Raw genomic sequence first — 18,710 nt, 5'->3', positions numbered from 1 at the left:
TGGTCTCATCCCTTCGGGAGCAAGGGAGAATGAAGAGAACAGGATACAAGGAAAAGATTAGTCCGAAGGACTAATGGTTCACAGCTACCAAGGCCTCCACCGGACTGAGTCCAGTACAGGTAGATGGTGCCTGGCTACCACCACTGACAGCTCTGACCGGGATCACAACAGAGGGTTCTGGTCAGAGCTGGAGAAAGATGTAGAACAAAATTGTAACTCACAAAAAAAGGACCAGATTTACTGGCCTAAAGGAGACTGGAGAAACCCCGAGAGTATGGCCCCCAGACACCCTTTTAACTCAGTGGTGAAGTCATTTCTGAGGTTCACCGTTCAGCCGGGGAGTGGATATCGCCATAAAACCAAATGGGACTGATGAGGCACAGCAGTCCAGGGACAAGATCCAGAAGGCAGAAAGGGACAGGAAAGCTGGTGATAGGGAACCTAAGTTTGAGTAAGGATAGTGTTGATGTGTTGTGAGGTTGTTAACCATTGTCAGAGGGCAACATGTGTACTAACTGTTAAATGAGAAACTATTTTGTTCTGTTAGCCTTCATCTAAAGTGAGAATAGCAGCACAACTGGAAGAGCGTAGTCGATGTCACTGAACTGTGCATGTAGAAATTTTTGAAGTGGTGTATCTTTGGCTATGTATATTTTCACCAAAAAGAAAAAACAATGGTTGAGAAGGGAGAGAATTGAAATGTTGTGGGGTTGTTAACCAGTGTCATAAAACAATATGTGTACTACTGTTTCATGAAAAACTATTTGTTCTGTAAGCCTTCACCTGAAGTACAATTAAAAAAAAAAAGACATTAAAAATTGATATAGAAATAATTTATACAGACTTTAATAAAAACTATTGTCACTTAAAGCCAAATAATAGCTTAGATTAACTAGTAAAGAATGTCTGCCTTGAGCATTGTGCTCTTTTAAGTTCTATCTATATGGGATCAAATTAACAACAGCAACATGAAAGACTAGACAGGAACTTTAGAGGGCAGTGAGCTTATGTTAATGGGAGAAGAACAACTCAGAAAAGGAGGGCGAGAATGGTTGCACAACTCAAAGAATGTAATTAGTGCCACTGAATTTTATGTGTAAAAACTGTTAAATTGGTGTGTGTTCTGCTGTGTATGTTCTCAACAACAACAAAAATAAATTATATTAAAAAAAAGAAAACAACCCCGCTTTGGGCTTGTTACTGGGCCTAGTAGAGACTGAATGCTTAACCATGCCTGAACTGCCCATAATAAACTGGGTGTTGTGTGATCCATAGAGTCATAACATTGACGTGCACAGCAGCACTCCGTCATTAAATGGAAGTGTTATATACAAGATCGGGCCTGAGCAGGACCTGAAGACACAAGTAAGTTGCATGAGGAAGTGGCCCAAGTGCCTATGGTCTTCACTTCTGTCACATTACCTTCCATCTCCCAGTCTGCACCTATGGCCTCATAGAGAGTTACTTATGATCAGTTAACTGAGGAAGTGAAAACTTGTGCCTGGTTTACAGATGGTTCCGTGCAATATGTAGGCACCACTCGAAGGTGGACAGTGGCAGCACTAGAGCCCCTTTCTGAAACCTCCCTGAAGAACAGTGGTAAAGGGAAATCCTCGCAATGGGCAGAACTTGGAGCAGTGCACCTGGTTGTTTACTTTCCTTGGAAGAAGAAATGGCCAGATGTGCCATTGTATACTGATTGATGGGCTGTGGCCAATGGTTTGGCTGGATGATCAGGGACTTGGTAGGAACATGATTGGAAAATTGGAAACAAGGAAGTATGGGGAAGAGGTATGTAGATAGACCTCTCTGAATGGGCCAAAGAAGTGACGATATTTGTGTCTCATGTGAATGCTCATCAAAGGGCGACCTCAGCAGAGGAGAATTTTAAGAATCAAGTAGATAGAATGACGCATTCAATGGAAACCACTCATCCTCTTTCCCCAGCCACTGCCGTCATTGCCCAATGGGCTCATGAACAAAGTGGCCGTGGTCACAGAGATGGAGGTTATGCATGGGCTTAGCAACATGGACTTCCCTCACCAAGGCCAACTTGGCTACAGCCACTGCTGAGTGCCCAGTGTGCCAGCAGCAGAGACCAACTGAAAGGTCGGCGGTTCAAACCCACCAGCCACTCCATGGGAGAAAAGACTTGGTGATCTGCTCCTATAGAGATTATAGCCTTGGAAACCCTATGGGGCAGCTCTACTCTGTCCTATAGGGTTGCTATGAGTTGAAATCAACTAGATGGCACACAGCAACAATAAACTGTTTTCTAAAGACTACTAGATTTTTAATTATGTATGCTCTTAGATTTTTTTCTTTTCCCTGTTATTTGCTGCTGTCATTCCTTGTCTCACTTTGCTGAATTTGCTTCTGTGGGCAAGGCAACCTGATTAACCAAGTATATTAGAATTGTATGATACAGAGGCACCAAATGATGGCTTGAGTATTAGTGCATGACATTTTGATAACTGGTGTGTGTGTGTGTTTTCTAGATGCTCAACTGTGTTCTAGACAAAAGATGTGTATATTAGTTGATGCTGTCAGATACAAGTGAGAAAACCGTACTCTAGTTGAGGATATAGGTCTACGTGATCATCAGGACCTCCAGAATCTTTATGAAGTGGAAGAAGAGATAATTCCTTAACAAGCAAAGAGGCTGAGCAGTCAGAACAGTAGTAGATGTCTACTACAACAGATATGTGACCCAAGTCAATGAATTCTTTCTGCAATAATTTTTATTGCTGTCTTGCCTAATTTATAAAGAAATTGCATAGTTCAGCATCCCAAGTATCAACAAACGTTAACTAGAGTATAGGTTATATATTCTTTCTGCATTCGTATTACCCTTGGTATTTACAGGTTAACTTTTTTTTATTTCAGTTATTTGTAGTTATATGTACTAGTTTGTAATTTGACTGAGGCATTTATTTATCCCTGGTGTGTGGGAGCAGCTTCCTTAGCCCAGGAGCCACATTTTCAGTGCTCCTGAATTTTTTTTTTTACATAGGAAGTAATTCTTAACAGATATGGAGGCATACCTTACAATTCTTTATTATACTTTGTCATATTTCTGGTGTCCCTATGCCTCGAGGCTTATTTCTTGCTAGTGTCAATGATCTACTCTGCTATATTCCTGTCATTAATCATTCTATTCCACTTGTTTTTTTAAAAATATTTCTTTGCTAACTCATTCCATTTATTTTTCATTATAAACCCCTCAATTTCTACTTTATGATAAGCTAGTTGACATCTTTTTATTTCTATGGTTTGTTTTTTGTTTTAATTGGAAGATCCACCACCACTTGAAGGACCACCACTCATCTATCAGTTTGTCGTACTGTGCTGGCTTGCATGTTACTGTGATGCTGGAAACTATTGTATTTCAAATGCCAGCAGGGTCACCCACAGTGAACAGGTTTTTACAGCAGAGCTTCCAGACTGAGACAGACTGGGAAGAAGGACCTGACAATCTACTTCTGAAAAAATTCGCCAGTGAAAACCTTATGAATAGCAGCTGAAATTGTCTGATATAGTGCTGAGAGATGGCACTCAAAATATGACTGGGGAAGAGCTGCCTCCTCAAAGTAGAGTCGACCTTAATGACATGGATGGAGTAAAGCTTTTGAGACCTTCATTTGCTGATATGGCATGACTCAATATAGAAGAAAGAGCTGCAAACATCCATTAATAATTGGAACATGGAATGTACGAAGTGTGAATCTAGGGAAGTAGGAAGTTGTCAAAAATAAAATGGAATGCTTGACAATCAACCTCCTAGATGTCAGTGAGTTAAAGTGGAATGGTTTGAATCAGACTATCATATAGTCCACTATGCCGGTAATGTCAAACCGAAGAGGAATGGTGTCGCATTCATTGTCAAAAAGGACATTTCAAGATCTATCCTGAAGCACAATGCTGTTAGTGATAGGGTACTATCCATACGACTACAAGTAAGACCAGTTAATTATTCAAATTTACACACCAACCACTAATGCCAAAAATGAAGAAATTGAGGATTCCTACCAACTTCTGCAGTCTGAAATCGTTCAAATATGCAATCAAGATGCATTGATAATTACAGGTGATTGAAATGTGAAAGTTGGAAACAAGAAGGATCAGTAGTTGGAAAATATAGCCTTGGTGATAGAAATGATGCTGGAGATCCCATGATAGAATTTTGCAAGACCAATCACCTATTTGTTAGAAATCCCTTTTCTCAACAACATAAGTGACAGCTATACCCGTGGACCTCTCTGGATGGAATACACAGAAATCAAATTGACTACATCTGTGGAAAGAGATGATGGAGGAGCTCAATATCATCAGTCAGAATAAGGCCAGGCACTGACTGTGGAACAGGCCATCAATTGCTCATATGCAAGTTCAAGTTGAAAATGAAGAAAATTAAAACAAGTCCATGAGAGTCAAAGTACAACCTTGAGTATATCTCACCTGACTGTAGAGACCATCTCAAGAACAGATTTGATGCACTGAACACTAATGACTGAAGAACAGATGAGTTGTGGGATGACATCAAGGACATTATACATGAAGAAAGCAAAAGACAGGAAAGAAAGAAAAGACCAAAATGGATGTCACAAGAGACTCTGAAATTTGTTCTTGAATGTAGAGTAGCTAAAGCAAACCGAAGCAATGATGAAGCTATAAAAGAGCTGAACAGAAGATTTCAAACGGTAGCTCAAGGAAAATAAAAAGGTATTATAATGAAATGTGTGAAGACCTGGAGTTAGAAAACCAAAAGGGAAGAAAGTGCTCGGCATTGCTCAAGCTGAAGAAAAAATTCAAGCCTGGATGACAATAGGTTTGGTTTTTTGTTTTTGTTTCTTTTTTATGGGCAAAAAAATTGAATGACGCAGGAAGCATCAAAAGAAGATGGAAGGAGTACACAAAGTCACTATACCAAAGAGAACTGGTCGATGTTCAGCCATTTTAGGAGGTAACATATGATTAAGAACCAATGGTACTGAAGGAAGAAGTCCAAGCTGCACTGAAGGCATTGGCAAAAAACAAGGCTCCAGGAATTGATGGAATACCAATTTAGATGTTTCAACAAATGGATACAACACTGGAAGCGCTCACTGATCTATGCCAAGAAATTTTGAAGACAGCTACCTGGCCAAGCGACTGGAAGTGATCCATATTTATGCCCATTCCAAAGAAAGGTGATCCAACAGAATGCAGAAATTATCAAACCATATCATTAATATCACATGCAAGTAAAATTATGCTGAAGATAATTCAAAACTGTTGCAGGACTACATCTACAGGAAGTTGCCAGAAATTCAAGCCAGATTCAGAAGGGGACATGGAATGAGGGATATCATTGCTGATGTCCAATGGATCTTGGCTAAAAGCAGAGAATACCAGAAAGATGTTTACCTTTGTTTTATTGACTGTGCAAAGGCATTTGACTGTGTGGATCATAACAAATTATGGATAACATTGTGAAGAATGGGAATTCCAGAACACTTCACTGTACTCATGCAGAACCTGTACATAGACCAAGAGGCAGTTGTTTGAACAGCACAAGGAATTGCTGCATGGTTTAAAATCAGGAAAGGTGTACGTCAGGGTTTTATCTTTTCACCATACTTATTCCATCTGTACGCTGAGCAAATAATCCTAGAAGTTGGACTATATGAAAAAGAACGCAGCATCAGGATTCAATGAAGATAAACAACCTGCAATATGCAGATGACATAATCTTGCTTGGTGAAAGTGAAGAGGACATGAAGCTCTTACTGATGAAGATCAAAGACTATAGTCTTCAGTATGGATTACACCTAAACCTAAAGAAAACAAAAATCCTCACAACTGGACCAATAAGCAGCATCATGATAAGCAGGGAAAATATTGAAGTTGTCAAGGATTTCATTTTACTTGGATCCATAATCAATGTCCATGGAAGCAGCAGTCAAGAAATCAAATGATGTATTACATTGTGCAAATCTGTGCAAAAGACCTCTTTAAAGTGTTGTAAAGCAAAGATGTCACCTTGAGAACTAAGGTGTGCCTGACCCCAGCCATGGTATTTTCAGTTGCCTTATATGCATGCAAAAGCTGCACAATGAATAAGGAAGACCAAAGAAGAATTGATGCCTTTGAATTATGGCGTTAGGGAAGAGTATTGAATCGACTGCCAGAAGAATGAACATATTTGTCTCGAAAGAAGTACAGCCAGAATGCTCCTTAGAAGCAAGGATGGGAGACTTTATCTCATACTTTGAACATGTTATCAGGAGGGACCAGAACCTGGAGAAGGACATCAAGCTTGGTAGAGAGGGTCAGTGAAAAAGAGGAAGACCCTCAACAAGATGGATTGGCACAGTGGCTGCAACAGTGGGCTCAAACATAGCAATGATTTTGAGGATGGCACTGGACCAGGCATTGTTTTGTTCTGTTGAACACGGGGCACCGAGTCGGAGAGGACTCAACAGCATCTAACACCAACAAACTAACTTATGTTATTTTTAGGATGCCAGTATACGTACAGTGCTATAGTAGGCACTCAATAAATGGTAGCTAATTATCGTCCTTATTTTTCTTTATTGCTATTAACCTTCACCTCATTCTACCTGTGATCGTTATAATGAAACCCCCTTGAAGGTAAATTCTGTTTTTAAGAGTATAAATGTTTTCCTGTTAGTTATAATGTTGTTTGGTACATTTTATGAAAATGTTCACTGAGCTACCTTTCTGCCATTTATAATTTCAATTCAGCTCTTATCTACCATGATGGAGGAGGGCAGTGACATATATCAGAATCTCTGAAAATATAATTTGACCAAAGAATGAATTAATAAAATGTTTCTATTTTGAATAGCCACTTTACCATGCTAATCATGCTTTGTTTAGACTGAAACTAGTTTAATGTAAAAATCATTTACCCTGTTTTAAAACACACAAACGATAGCAAAGGAAGTATGTTAGAGACTGTGATGGTTAAGGTTGTGTGTAAACGTGGCTGGGCCATGATTCTCAGTGGTTTGGCAGTTATATAATGATGTTAGTAATCCTCCTTTTTATGATATAATGTAATCATCTCCATGATGTGGTTAGCCAAGCAGTTGTAAGGGGAGTTTCCTCGGGGGTGTGGCCTGCATCCAATAAATATGGACATTCTAGAAAATCTCGATGGCTTTTGCTTGCTCTGGATCCTGCGTCCAGCTCATCATCACCTGACCTCTGATTCTTGGGAGGTGAGCCAGCGGCTTGACTAATTGCTTGCCGATCTTGGGACTCGTCGGCCTCCGCAGCCTGTGAGCCAGCAGCCTGACATCTAATGTGCCATTCTTGGGTTTATCAGCCCCTGAAGCCACATAAGTCAGGAGAAGCCTCCAGCCTGACACCTGACTCACGGACTTGGGACTCGCCAGCCTCTACAACTGCATGAGCCATTTCCTTGAGAGAAATCTGTATCTCTCTATGTATCTATCTATATGCGCTTCACTGGTTTTGCTTCTCTAGACAACCCAGCCTAAGACAGAGGCCAAGGAAAAAAATTACAGTGGGGTTAAATAAGAAACACAACTTAATATACCAAACTAGTTCTTTAATGTATTCATTTATTTTATGCTTTAAATGTTATAATTATTTGGATATAGGAAAAAGGAGGGTTGGACAAAAATTCTTGAAAAGATGAAGAACTGCCATTTGTTGCTCCACATTTCAGCCTTTAAACCACTCTTTAAATGGATTGTACTGTGTATCCTCTGGAGAGGCCATTTGTAATCCTATCATTTTGTGTGTTTGAAAAATTTTTCCCACAAAGATTTAAAAATAACTATTAAATTTTTAGTCTAACCACTATGAAAAATGTGTATGTCTTTCCAAGATTTTTTAAAGTTGGCACTATCTCATATCCTTCTGCACATAATTTGTTTTGGTTGGTTCCTTTTTTCCATGAGTATTTAAAATAAACAGGTACTTGCTGAAATAGGAAAAAATAGCATTACTGTAAAGCTGATTATAGCTAGTGCTGGAAAGAATCTTGCCATCCGATTGGAAATAGCTTTCCAGTTTGTTAGCCTGTTTAAGATTCCTAAGAGCTATTTTCTTTCCAGCTTTCAGACATCAAATTCATTCTGAGATCCGTATGGTCATTTCTACGAAATAATAAAATGAATAGCTTTGATTTTGTGATTCTCCTTAACATTTATACTTGAAAGGAAATGTTTATTGAATATTTTAAGCACCACAATAATTACTACTTTATAACGAGTGTTTGTATTACATTAAAAGTAATCTTATGAGAAGTCATAATTGCTGCTCCTCAACCCAGTCCCCACTGATGGCTCTTTTTAACCATGTGGCTACTATACAATAGCACTTAACACTAGAGCAGTGTTTGTGATCTAAGGACTCATAGTCTTTTAGCATTTGTTTATAATATTGTATCTATGTATTATTTAGTGATATGAATTATAACATTTCAGATGACTTTTTTGTTTAAACACATTGTTCCAATGTTTCATCAAAAATCATACCATTTTCTTCTGATTCCATTATTCTATTCTTTGTTACCACTTCTTGCAGTGACAAGAAATAATGAAATAATTTGTTCCTTAAGTTGTTTTTGGGAGAAAGATGTGGCAGTCTGTTTCCGTAAAGATTTTCAGCCTTGGAAACCCTATGGGGCAGTTCTCCTCTGTCCTATAGGGTTGCTATGAGTCAGAGTCGACTCTATGGCAGTGAGTTTGGTTTGGTTTTGAGTTTACGTTGTTCTGCTCCCCTAAAGAGGCCCTCAAAAAAAAAAAAAAAAAATTGTGCTCCATAAATAATAAGAGTCTTACTATGTTTTAATCTTTCCCAAAATAACTATTTAGGAAATGTTTGTTTTAAAATCTTAAGATTTTTCCACTTCTATTTCTAATTTCTGTTAGTGGCATCATATTTCCCTCTACTAGGAATGCTGGTAGTAACTGTACAGACATAGGGAGGAAAAGGAGAAATCTGTCCTGCTGACTTTGTCATTGAACCTAATCTGCTTCTCCTTTCTAACCTTGCTACCATTGCCATATCCCCTTATCATCAGCAATTTTGGAGCTGTCTCATAGCTGGTCTTCCTGTCCAGTCCCACCTTCTTCTAATTCATCTTTCATGTTTCTTAAAATTCAATAGCTGCCATACATATTCAAGATCAAGTTCAAACTCTTAAGTGTTGTGTATAAAGCTTTTTATCATTATCTAGCCCTTCTTTATTTCTCTTGGTGTCTTAGTCATCTAGTGCTGCTATAACAGAAATATGACAAGTGGATGGTTTTAACAAAGAGAAGTTTATTCTCTCACAGTCCACTAGGTTAGAAGTCCGAATTCAGGGTGCCGGCTCCAAGGGAAGGCTTTCTCTCTTTCAATTCTGGAGGAAGGTCCTTGTCATCAGTCTTCCCTTGGTCTGGTAGCATCTCAGCGCAGGAACCTCAGGTCCAAAGTACCTGCTCTGCTCTGGCGGCGCTGCTTTCTTGGTGGTATGAGGTGCCCCCTCTCTGCTTACTTCCCTTTCATCTCTTGTAAGTTAAAAGGTGGTGCAGGCCACACTCCCGGAAAGCTCCTTTTACATTGGATCAGGGATGTGACCTTAGTGAGGGTGTTACCGTAAAAAACAAACCTGTTGCCATCGAGTCAATTCTGACACATAGTGACCACTATAGGACAGAGTAGAACTCCCCACATATGGTTTCTAAGGAGCACCTGGTGGATTCGAACTACCAACCTTTTGGTTAGCAGCCAAGTGGTAGCTCTTAACCACTATGCCACCAGGGTTTCCAAGGGTATTACATTGCCACCCTAATCCTCTTTAACATAAAATTATAATCACAAAACGGAGGACAACCACACGATACTGGGAATCATGACCTAACCAAGTTGACACATATTTTGGGGGGACACAATTCAATCCATGACACTAGGTATTCAAGCTTAAGGAACTACTTGCAGTTTCCTAGATATAACTCATTTCACTCCGCCTTAACATGTGCTATTTCCTTTGCCCAAAGAGCCCTCCTTCTTGCATGCTTTGCTCACTGCTATTTCTCCTTTAGATTCAGCTTTAGTATTACTTAAATATTCTTCTGGAAAGCATCCCTTGACTCCCTTTCTCCTTGTAGCCATTTTCCCTTGTGTTCCTTCTCAAAATATAAACAAACTTTTCTATATTTAGCTTAGAAAACTATAGAAGCCTGTGTATTTGATTTAAGCTTGTAAATTTTTACAGGATTAATAGTCATCTCTGGTGTTTCTGTAACTTATAGGAGCAAAGATTCTGAGAGAAAAAAGCCCTCAGTTTATTTAAATTTGTTTACATCTGAAGTAATTAACACTTAGTTTGTAAATTGTCTTTATCTCCTGCCCTAGTATGTTTTGTGATTTTCTGCACATTTTACAAATGTTGTTGGTTGCCTTCAAGCTGATTCCAACTCATGGCGACCCCATGTGTGTTAGAGTAGAACTGCTCCATAGGGTTTTCAAGGCTGTGTGACCTTTTGAAAACAGATCGCCACGCTTGTCTTCTGAGGCATCTCTGGGTGGGTTCGAACCATCAACTTTTAGGCTAGTAGTCGAGTTGTTAACCATTTGCGCCACCAGCGAAACCCTTTTTTTGTTTGTTTACTAAATCATAATTTAAAAAATCAGTACATGGAAGGGATTTACAACATAAAATCTAAGTAAATAAAGTACATTTTGGTTCTGTTTCTTAAGAATATCCTTTTATTGTTTTTCAAAATATTAGGAATGTTGAATTTTATAAAAAAAATTTTTGCATCTACTGAGGAGTTTACCATTTTTTATTTGACCTATTGATGTAATATATTAATAGATGTCATGTTATTGAGCCATGTATATGTATCCAAAGATAAACTCTGCTTGGTTTGGTGAATTCTTTTAAAATACTCTTAATTTGTTCACTAATTTTATATAGGCTCTTTCACCTTAAAGATTCTGAAAATGACCAGAACCCTGAAATTTTTTTCTTTCTTTCATTCTTTTTTTTTTTGCATACCCTCCCTCTTATTTCTAAACTGAATGACTAATAAGGCTACTCCACTTTAAACAGTTTTGAAATTATGAAAAGTTCTTTTCATCTGTCTAGTGTTTTATTCTACTTAAAAAAAAAAAAAAAATGTTACCATCGAGTCAATTCCAACTCCTAGTGACTCTATAGGACAGAGTAGAACTGCGCCATAGGGTTTCCAAGGAGCGGCTGCTGGATTTGAACTGCAAACCTTTTAGTTAGCGGCTGAGCTCTTAACCACTGCACTACAAGGGCTTCTATTCCACTAAAGTTTCTCTCAGTTTATTTATTGTTTGAATTTTCTATTAACAGATATTCCCTACGGAGAGGTAGCTCCTTCACATTTTTAACACCTGGCCCCCACTGGGACTTCACTTTGGTGAGTAGATACCAGAGTTTTTTATTTCAAGGCACTGGATAGAATTAATTCTTGATTTGTCTTTCAGTCTGGTGTACAACTCAGTTGTCTATCGTCTCTAAATATCTTTTTTTTTTTTTTTTTTTTAATTGTACTTTAGGTGAAGGTTTACAGAACAAATAGTTTCTCATTAAACAGTCAGTACACATATTGTTTTATGACACTGGTTAACAACCCCATGACATGTCAACACTCTCCCTTCTTGACCGTGGCACACCTTTTTTTTTTTTTTTTTGGTGAGAAAATACATAGCCAAAGTTACACCATTTCAAAAGTTTCTACATGTACAATTCAGTGACATTGATTACATTCTTCCAGTTGTGCTGCTATTCTATCCTTTTCCAAATTATTCCATCACCATTATCTTCAACTCACTGCCCCCTAGGCTTCCCATTAAACCTTTTGAGATGCTGTTGTCAATTTGATCTCACATAGATAATTTTTTTTTTTTTTTTTTTTTACCTTAGATGAAGGTTTCCAGAACAAATAGTTTCTCATTAAACAGTACACATGTTGCCCTATGACAATGGTTAACAACCCCATAACATATCACCACTGTCCCTTCTTTTCTTAACCTTGGGTTCCCTATCACCAGCTTTCCTGTCGCCTCCTGCCTTCTAGTGCTCATCCCTGGACTGCTGTGCCTCATTAGCCCTGTTTTGTTTTATGAGGCTGTCCAATCCCTGGCTGAACAGTGAACTTCGGGAGTGACTTCACCACTGAGCTAAAAGGGTATCCGGGGGCCATACTCTTGGGGTTTCTCCAGTCTGTCCAGCCAGTAAATCTGGTCTTTTTTTGTGAGTTAGAATTTTGTTCCACATCCTTTTCCAGCTTTGTCCAGGACCCTCTATTGTGATCCTGGTCAGAGCAGTCGGTGGTAGCCGGGCACCATCTAGCTGTACTGGACTCAGTCTGGTGGAGGCCTTGGTAGCTGTGGTCCATTAGTCCTTTGGACTGATCTTTTCCTTGTATCCTGTTCTCTTCATTCTCCCTTTCTCCCGAAGTGGTGAGACCAGTGGAGTATCTTAGATGGCTGCTCATAGGCTTTTAAGACCCGAGACGCTACTCACCAAGGTAGAATATAGAACACTGTCTTTATAAACTGTGTTATGCCAGTTGAGCTAGATGTTCCCCAAGACCATGGGCCTCTAAATATCTTGAGATAGAGTTTTTATGTCATCATCTTTGGCAACCTAATTTTATCCTTTTCTTTTAACAAGCTGAAAGGGATTTTTACTTCAAGTAAATATAAAATATATTTTGAAAAGTATTCAGATCTATTCATCTTTAACTCTTTATGAAATCCTTTCACTTACACTAATTCCTACCAATGTAAAATTTAAGAAAATATGTTATGAAACATGAAGTTTTTTTATGTTTATTCTCTAATAGCTCTATTTTCTTAGTTGAAAAATATAAAAATGCTTGATTGCAGATAATATGTATAATGAATGAATGATTTTCTGCTATTAATCATCACAGAATTGAGGGACTGCTCCATTATTATTGGAATGAGACTTTACTGAGACATCTAACTTTGTGTGAAGTGACAACTGAAAATTCATTCTTTTTGTACTTACTATCATTGCCTCATTATATATATATATATATATATATATAGTATATATATATATAAACTATGTACAAATAGAACATGACTCTTATGTTTCTCTTATTTGGAAGAGATAGCAAAAATGATTGATTCTAAAAGTGTTTTCATGGTGTTATGGACTCAGCAAGACATATTTTATTTGTATTCTGGTTTTCTATTTGGGATTTCTGTGTGAGTTTTCTATATTGTTATACCCATTATATCCATGAAGAGGCCAATAAAACATTCATGGCAAGAGTCTCATGCTTTCAGTGCAATTTTGTGTTTTCCTTTGAAACTTCTCCCATCTTGGTCCCTCTCATTTACCAGTTGACCAGCCTAAACATAAACAGAAAAACTTTGGTAGAGAAGTATCTCCAAACTTTTAATTGCACATGCCTGCAGTGCAGTGAATTACTTAATATGGCCCTTCTAGCCATAGTTGTGATTCTCACACAATAATTGAGTGGGACTATGCAAATAAGGTATTTGTGGCCCACCAAGGGTATTGGACAGCCTGCTAATAACGCAAATAAGGTTCATGGAACCCCTGTGGGGGGGTGGGACCATGCAAACAAGGTAAATGAACCCTAACAAGGGGATTGGTCAGTTTTGCCATCCCACTAGGCTTAAAATGAGCCACCCCAAAGGCAGAAAGGGGGACCTCAGTACCACCAAGAAGAGCCAGGAGTGGAGCACGTCCTTTGGACCCAGAGTCCATGCACTGAGAACCTCCTAGACCCAGGAGACGGAGAGAGCTATAACACTGGAGATGCAAGCACGGCAGAATCCAGCAGCAAAGAAGCAGCACCAGGAGACTGAAGTGAATTAGCTGCAGTAGGCTTCCCAGCCCACTGAGCGAGGCAGCTACAGTTGGCATGCCAACACACAAAGAGAGAGCTGAGCGCCTTCAGGCAGGAGGGTTGCTGGTGGAGTGGGGCGCCTCTGGGTACTTATTAGCAGAGCTAAAAGAGCTTTGTAACACTTGCTTGAGAAGGCCCCGAGCAGGGCCTGGTGACAGCCCCAAGCAGGGCCCACTGGCAGAGGGTGAGAGAAAGCTATCCTGATCAAGAACTGTATCCTGAGTTGTTCCTGTTAATTTCTGAGTCATTCTTGATCCCGAGTTGTACCCTGTTACTTCCCTAATAAACCATTTAACTGTGAGTACAGTTTGTGAGTTCTGTGAGACGTTGCAGTGAATTACCGAACCCAAAGACCAGAGGGAGAGTACTGAGGGAAGGAGGAGTAGTTGATGTTAGAGATGATGAAGTGGTACAGCAGTTTGGAAAAGTTGGACAATTGGAGCTCTTTAACCTCCACCTCATAGGAACCAGCTTTGTGCTGATCCTTATAAAAGAAATTATTCATTCAGTTGGCATCAGGAGTGGGATCGTTGCAATAGCTCCAGACTCATGGAAGCATGGAACTTAGGAAAAGAAATAACAAAGGGGTATCAGAAGTGAATCCTTCTAATTCTTGAATGGTTACTTTGGTTGTTGTTATCTGTAATGGCTAAAAGGATAGTAAGAGATGTTAGGCTGCAGCAGCAGGTAGGGAAATGGAGGATAGAAAAGCCACTTCTAGAGTTGTTTGGGGCAAAAGCCTGGCCAGTTAAGCAAGATAATTGATAGGGAGCCAGGGTCTTCTGGTTCCACCCAGCCAGAGGCCAAGGCCATATGCTTATGAATGGGAAGATAGTCAAGGGGTGGAGAAGAGGTGAAACCAGAATACTTTAAAAAGATTTATGTGTTTATCTGAATGTACTATGGATATTCAACGTTTCTCCTACCTAGTGTTGTAAAACAGACCTAAATGTATGATAGAAGTGAATATTGGGTATTATAGATTAGAAAACTGAGAGTGTGTAACTCCGCCTTCAGCCAATACTTGATTCAATATGCTAAAAGGGGAACTAGGGTTTGCCCAAAGGAAACACAGGCTATTTGTTTCAATCCAGTTGCCCTGTGTATCCCTTTCATGACTGAATTATTTTATGTTCATAATTTTTTGGAGATGTAATTTTTTTTCACTAATGGAATACATGCAGAATCACTGAGTGTTGTTAATTTTTTGTTATGTAAGATGGATTTTTATTAATATTATGAGGTATACATATGTACTAGTTGACTCTGGAGGTAGGATAGGTGGAATGAGGCAGGTAAAAGATTGTTTTATCTTAGCCTGATGTCATTTGCACCCCACTGACTCCTGTAAATGGTACTTATATGTATCTGTGGTCATACAGTACATCAAGGACGCATGCTTACACTGTATTGCATCTGAAAATAACTTACTCACTTGAACATTCCCTAACCCCAAGAACTGCACCTTCCCGACAACACACAGGAAACAGTAAATATAAGCCTTTTCTCACTGTACAGAAACCCAAAGAGACAAAAGTTTCACACAGTCACTCCTCATAAGATGCAGCACCTGGTACAATAACCTCTCAACCCAGCAATAATGTGCCAATGAACTTGCTTCAGTTTTACAGTTACACAAGTCCCCACCCTGATGCAAGCACGTACTCTTAAGTGGTAAAAAAGTCTGCCAAGCAACTCGAGGGCAGAAAATTAAGTGGTACCTAAATGTACCAGTCGTCATGAAAGGGCATACAGTAAAGGAGCCCTGATGGCACAGTGTATAGAGTATTGGGGGATTAGGTCGAAAACCTGAGCCCCACCCAGAACCTTCAGTCATGAAATTTGCATTTTAAAGGACATGCAGACTCATGAGCAGGAGATTTGCATTTGAATGAAGGACCTGCAGGAAAAAAAATGACTTTTGCTTTTTGAATTGTGAACAAGCAGTTTGCCATTGGGTGCATGGAGGCAGGAAAATTCAGTGTCCATCAGAAGAACCTCCTCCTAGGACTGGAAGTTAAAGAGAGCCGGTGAGTAGATAGTCTGGTATGCTCACTTGGGTCCACTTAATGAGTGGAAGTAGGGGTGGGTGTGCAGCAATGAAGAGATGGGCTGAGTTTGGACATGTTCCATTGGCACCCACTGACCTAGCCCAGAAAGGATAGGGATGAGAGAGAGAGAGAGAAGGGGCTGGCTGGTCTAAAGTGCAGGGAGATGTGTGGACTCCCAATCCTACAGCTGGTTCCCACTGACAGAGCCCACAGGGGCTAGGGATAAGCTGACCAGAACTCAACCAAGTGAAGAGAAAGAGATGTTTGACACCTTGAGTTGGTGAAGACTGCTGCACCATAATGGCTTGCTCTGGACTGGACTTTGCTTATGGATGCAGGTGCTCAAAGTTCTAAACATAACAGAAGATTCTTTCCAGGAACATGCTTGTCTCCTCGAATTACTGGTTTGATACCAAAAAAACCATTGCTGTCCAGTCGATTCCGACTCATAGTGACCCTATAGGACACAGTAGAACCACCCCACAGGGTTTCCAAGGAGTGACTGGTGGATTCAAACTGCTGGCCTTTTTTGGTTAGCAGCCAAGTTCTTAACCACTGCACCACCAGGGCTCCACTGGTTTGATAGGGATGGACAGTTTAGAAATTGGCTTTCAAAAATGGGTGGACATAAAGACATGAAGTGGCTGGCTTACACACTCTTCTTGGGTGTGCTTACACTCAAAATGAGGGAGACAAGAAGGATCCCCACTGAATAGATTCCTCTTTTCCTGATAGGTCTGGGGAAGATGCTGATAGGATTATATGATTCAGTTGTGAGTGTTGACTGTTAACAGGGTCAATTGTGATTATAAAAAAAACTATAGAAGCTGTAACTGTGAAAGAGTAGAGGGGGAAGCACTGCTGGACCGAAGTACAGTGGCCAAATCTAAAGTTCCTTAAAGATTTTGCTATGGTGATACCTGGAGAGAGGCTCAGAGCAAGGGGATAATCATCTCTCAGTTCAATTTTATCACAGGTCAGAGAAGGTAAAGATGAGATGACTTGGAGAAACTGACCAGATCAGATGGATACCTATAGCAGACCTGAATGGCTGGTACCTGAGTAATCTCACCCTGAGGACTCTTTGCCTACTGAGGGACTAATCGTTAATGATTGTTTTGGACTGGTAAAATGATTGGGAGGGGGAAGTTAATCCTTCAAATATGATAGGGCCAATGGCTAGAAGAGCAGGGGGATGGCGGGGACTGCGGTACAGTGAATTACTTAATATGACTCTCCTAGCCATAGTCTTTGTGACTCCCACACAATGATTGGGTGGGTGTCTTAGTTATCTAGTGCTGCTATAATAGAAATACACAAGAAGATGGCTTCTCTCACAGTCTAGTAGGCTAGAAGTCTGAATTCAGGATGCCAGTTCCAGGGAAAGGCTTTCTCTCTCTGTCGGCTCTGAGAAAGTCCTTGCCATCAATATTCTCTGCTTGAGAAGTTTCTTGGCGCAGGAACCCCGGGTCCAAAGGACATGCTGTTCTCCTGGCTCTTGTTTCTTGGTAGTATGAGGTCCCCCTGTCTGCTCGCTTCTCTCTTTTATATCTCAAAAGAGATTGACTTAAGACACGACCTAATCTTATAGATTGAATCCTGCCTCATTAACATAACTGCTGCTAATCCCACCTCATTAACATCACAGAGGTAGGATTTACAACACATAGGAAAATTACATCAGATGACAAAATGGTAGACAATCACACAATACTGGGAATTGTGGCCTAGCCAAATTGACACACATTTTTGGGGGACACAGTTCAATCCATAACAGTGAGACTATGCAAATAAGGTATTGTGGCCCACCAAGGGGATTGGACAGCCTGCAAATAAGGTGCATGGAACCCTTATGGGGGTGGGACCATGCAAATAAGGTGAATGGAACCCTAATGAGGGGATTGACCAGTTTTGCCATCCTGCTAGGCTTAAAATGAGCCATTCCAGAGATGGAAAGGGAGGACCTCACAACCACCAAGAAGAGCCTAGAGTGGAGCACATCCTTTAGACCCAGGGTCCCTGCACTGAGAACCTCCTAGACCTAGGAGACAGAGAGAGCTATAACATGAGAGATGGCAAGAAGTGGTGGTAAGCACAGCAGAATCCAGCAGCAGAGAAATGGTGACAGATTGAAGCGAGACAGCTGTAGTGGGCTTCCTGGCCCACTGAGCAAGGAGCTACAGTGGGCATGCAGACCCACTGAGCAAGAGAGCTGAACATGTTAAGGCAGGAGGCTTGCTGGCAGAATGAGGTTCCTCCAGGCACTTACTGGCAGAGTTAAAAGACCTTTGTAACACTCACCTGAGCAGAGGAGAGGTCAGGCCGAGGGCCAAGAGAGGAGGCCTGTCTTGAGGGGGCCAAAAGGAGCGGAGAACTGTCCTGCACTGAAGAAGGGAGATTTTGCCTACATGCTTCCTGATCCTAATCCTGAGTTGTAACCTGTTGATCCTGACCCTGAGTAGTAACCTGGTGTTATTTCTTGTTGTTAGGTGCTGTCGACTTGGTTCTGAATCATAGCAACCCTACGTACAACAGAACAAAACACTGCCTGGTCTTGCACCATCCTCACAATCATTGCTATGTTTGAGCCCATTGTTGCAGCCAGTGTGTCAATCCATCTCGTTGCGGGTCTTCCTCTTTTTCACTGACCCTCTACTTTACCAAGCATGATGTCCTTCTCCAGCGTCTGGTCCCTTCTGATAACATGTCCAAAGTACATGAGATGAAGTCTCACCATCCTCGCTTCTAAGGA

General features: G+C 40.3%; 1 protein-coding gene across 1 annotated transcript in view; it reads left to right on the top strand.

The window, feature by feature from the left end:
* Nucleotides 1-18,710, top strand: part of NET1 (neuroepithelial cell transforming 1) — an 80,248-nt gene that overhangs the window by 22,012 nt on the left and 39,526 nt on the right. The window contains exon 2 of the mRNA XM_004379720.2: nt 11,348-11,414. Coding sequence (XP_004379777.1) covers nt 11,348-11,414 — 67 coding nt within the window. The remainder of the gene's footprint in view (nt 1-11,347; nt 11,415-18,710) is intronic.

This window comes from Trichechus manatus, unplaced genomic scaffold, assembly GCF_000243295.1.
Source record: "Trichechus manatus latirostris isolate Lorelei unplaced genomic scaffold, TriManLat1.0 scaffold00067, whole genome shotgun sequence".
NCBI lineage: Eukaryota > Metazoa > Chordata > Mammalia > Sirenia > Trichechidae > Trichechus > Trichechus manatus.
This window is presented reverse-complemented; position numbering and strand designations above follow the sequence as displayed.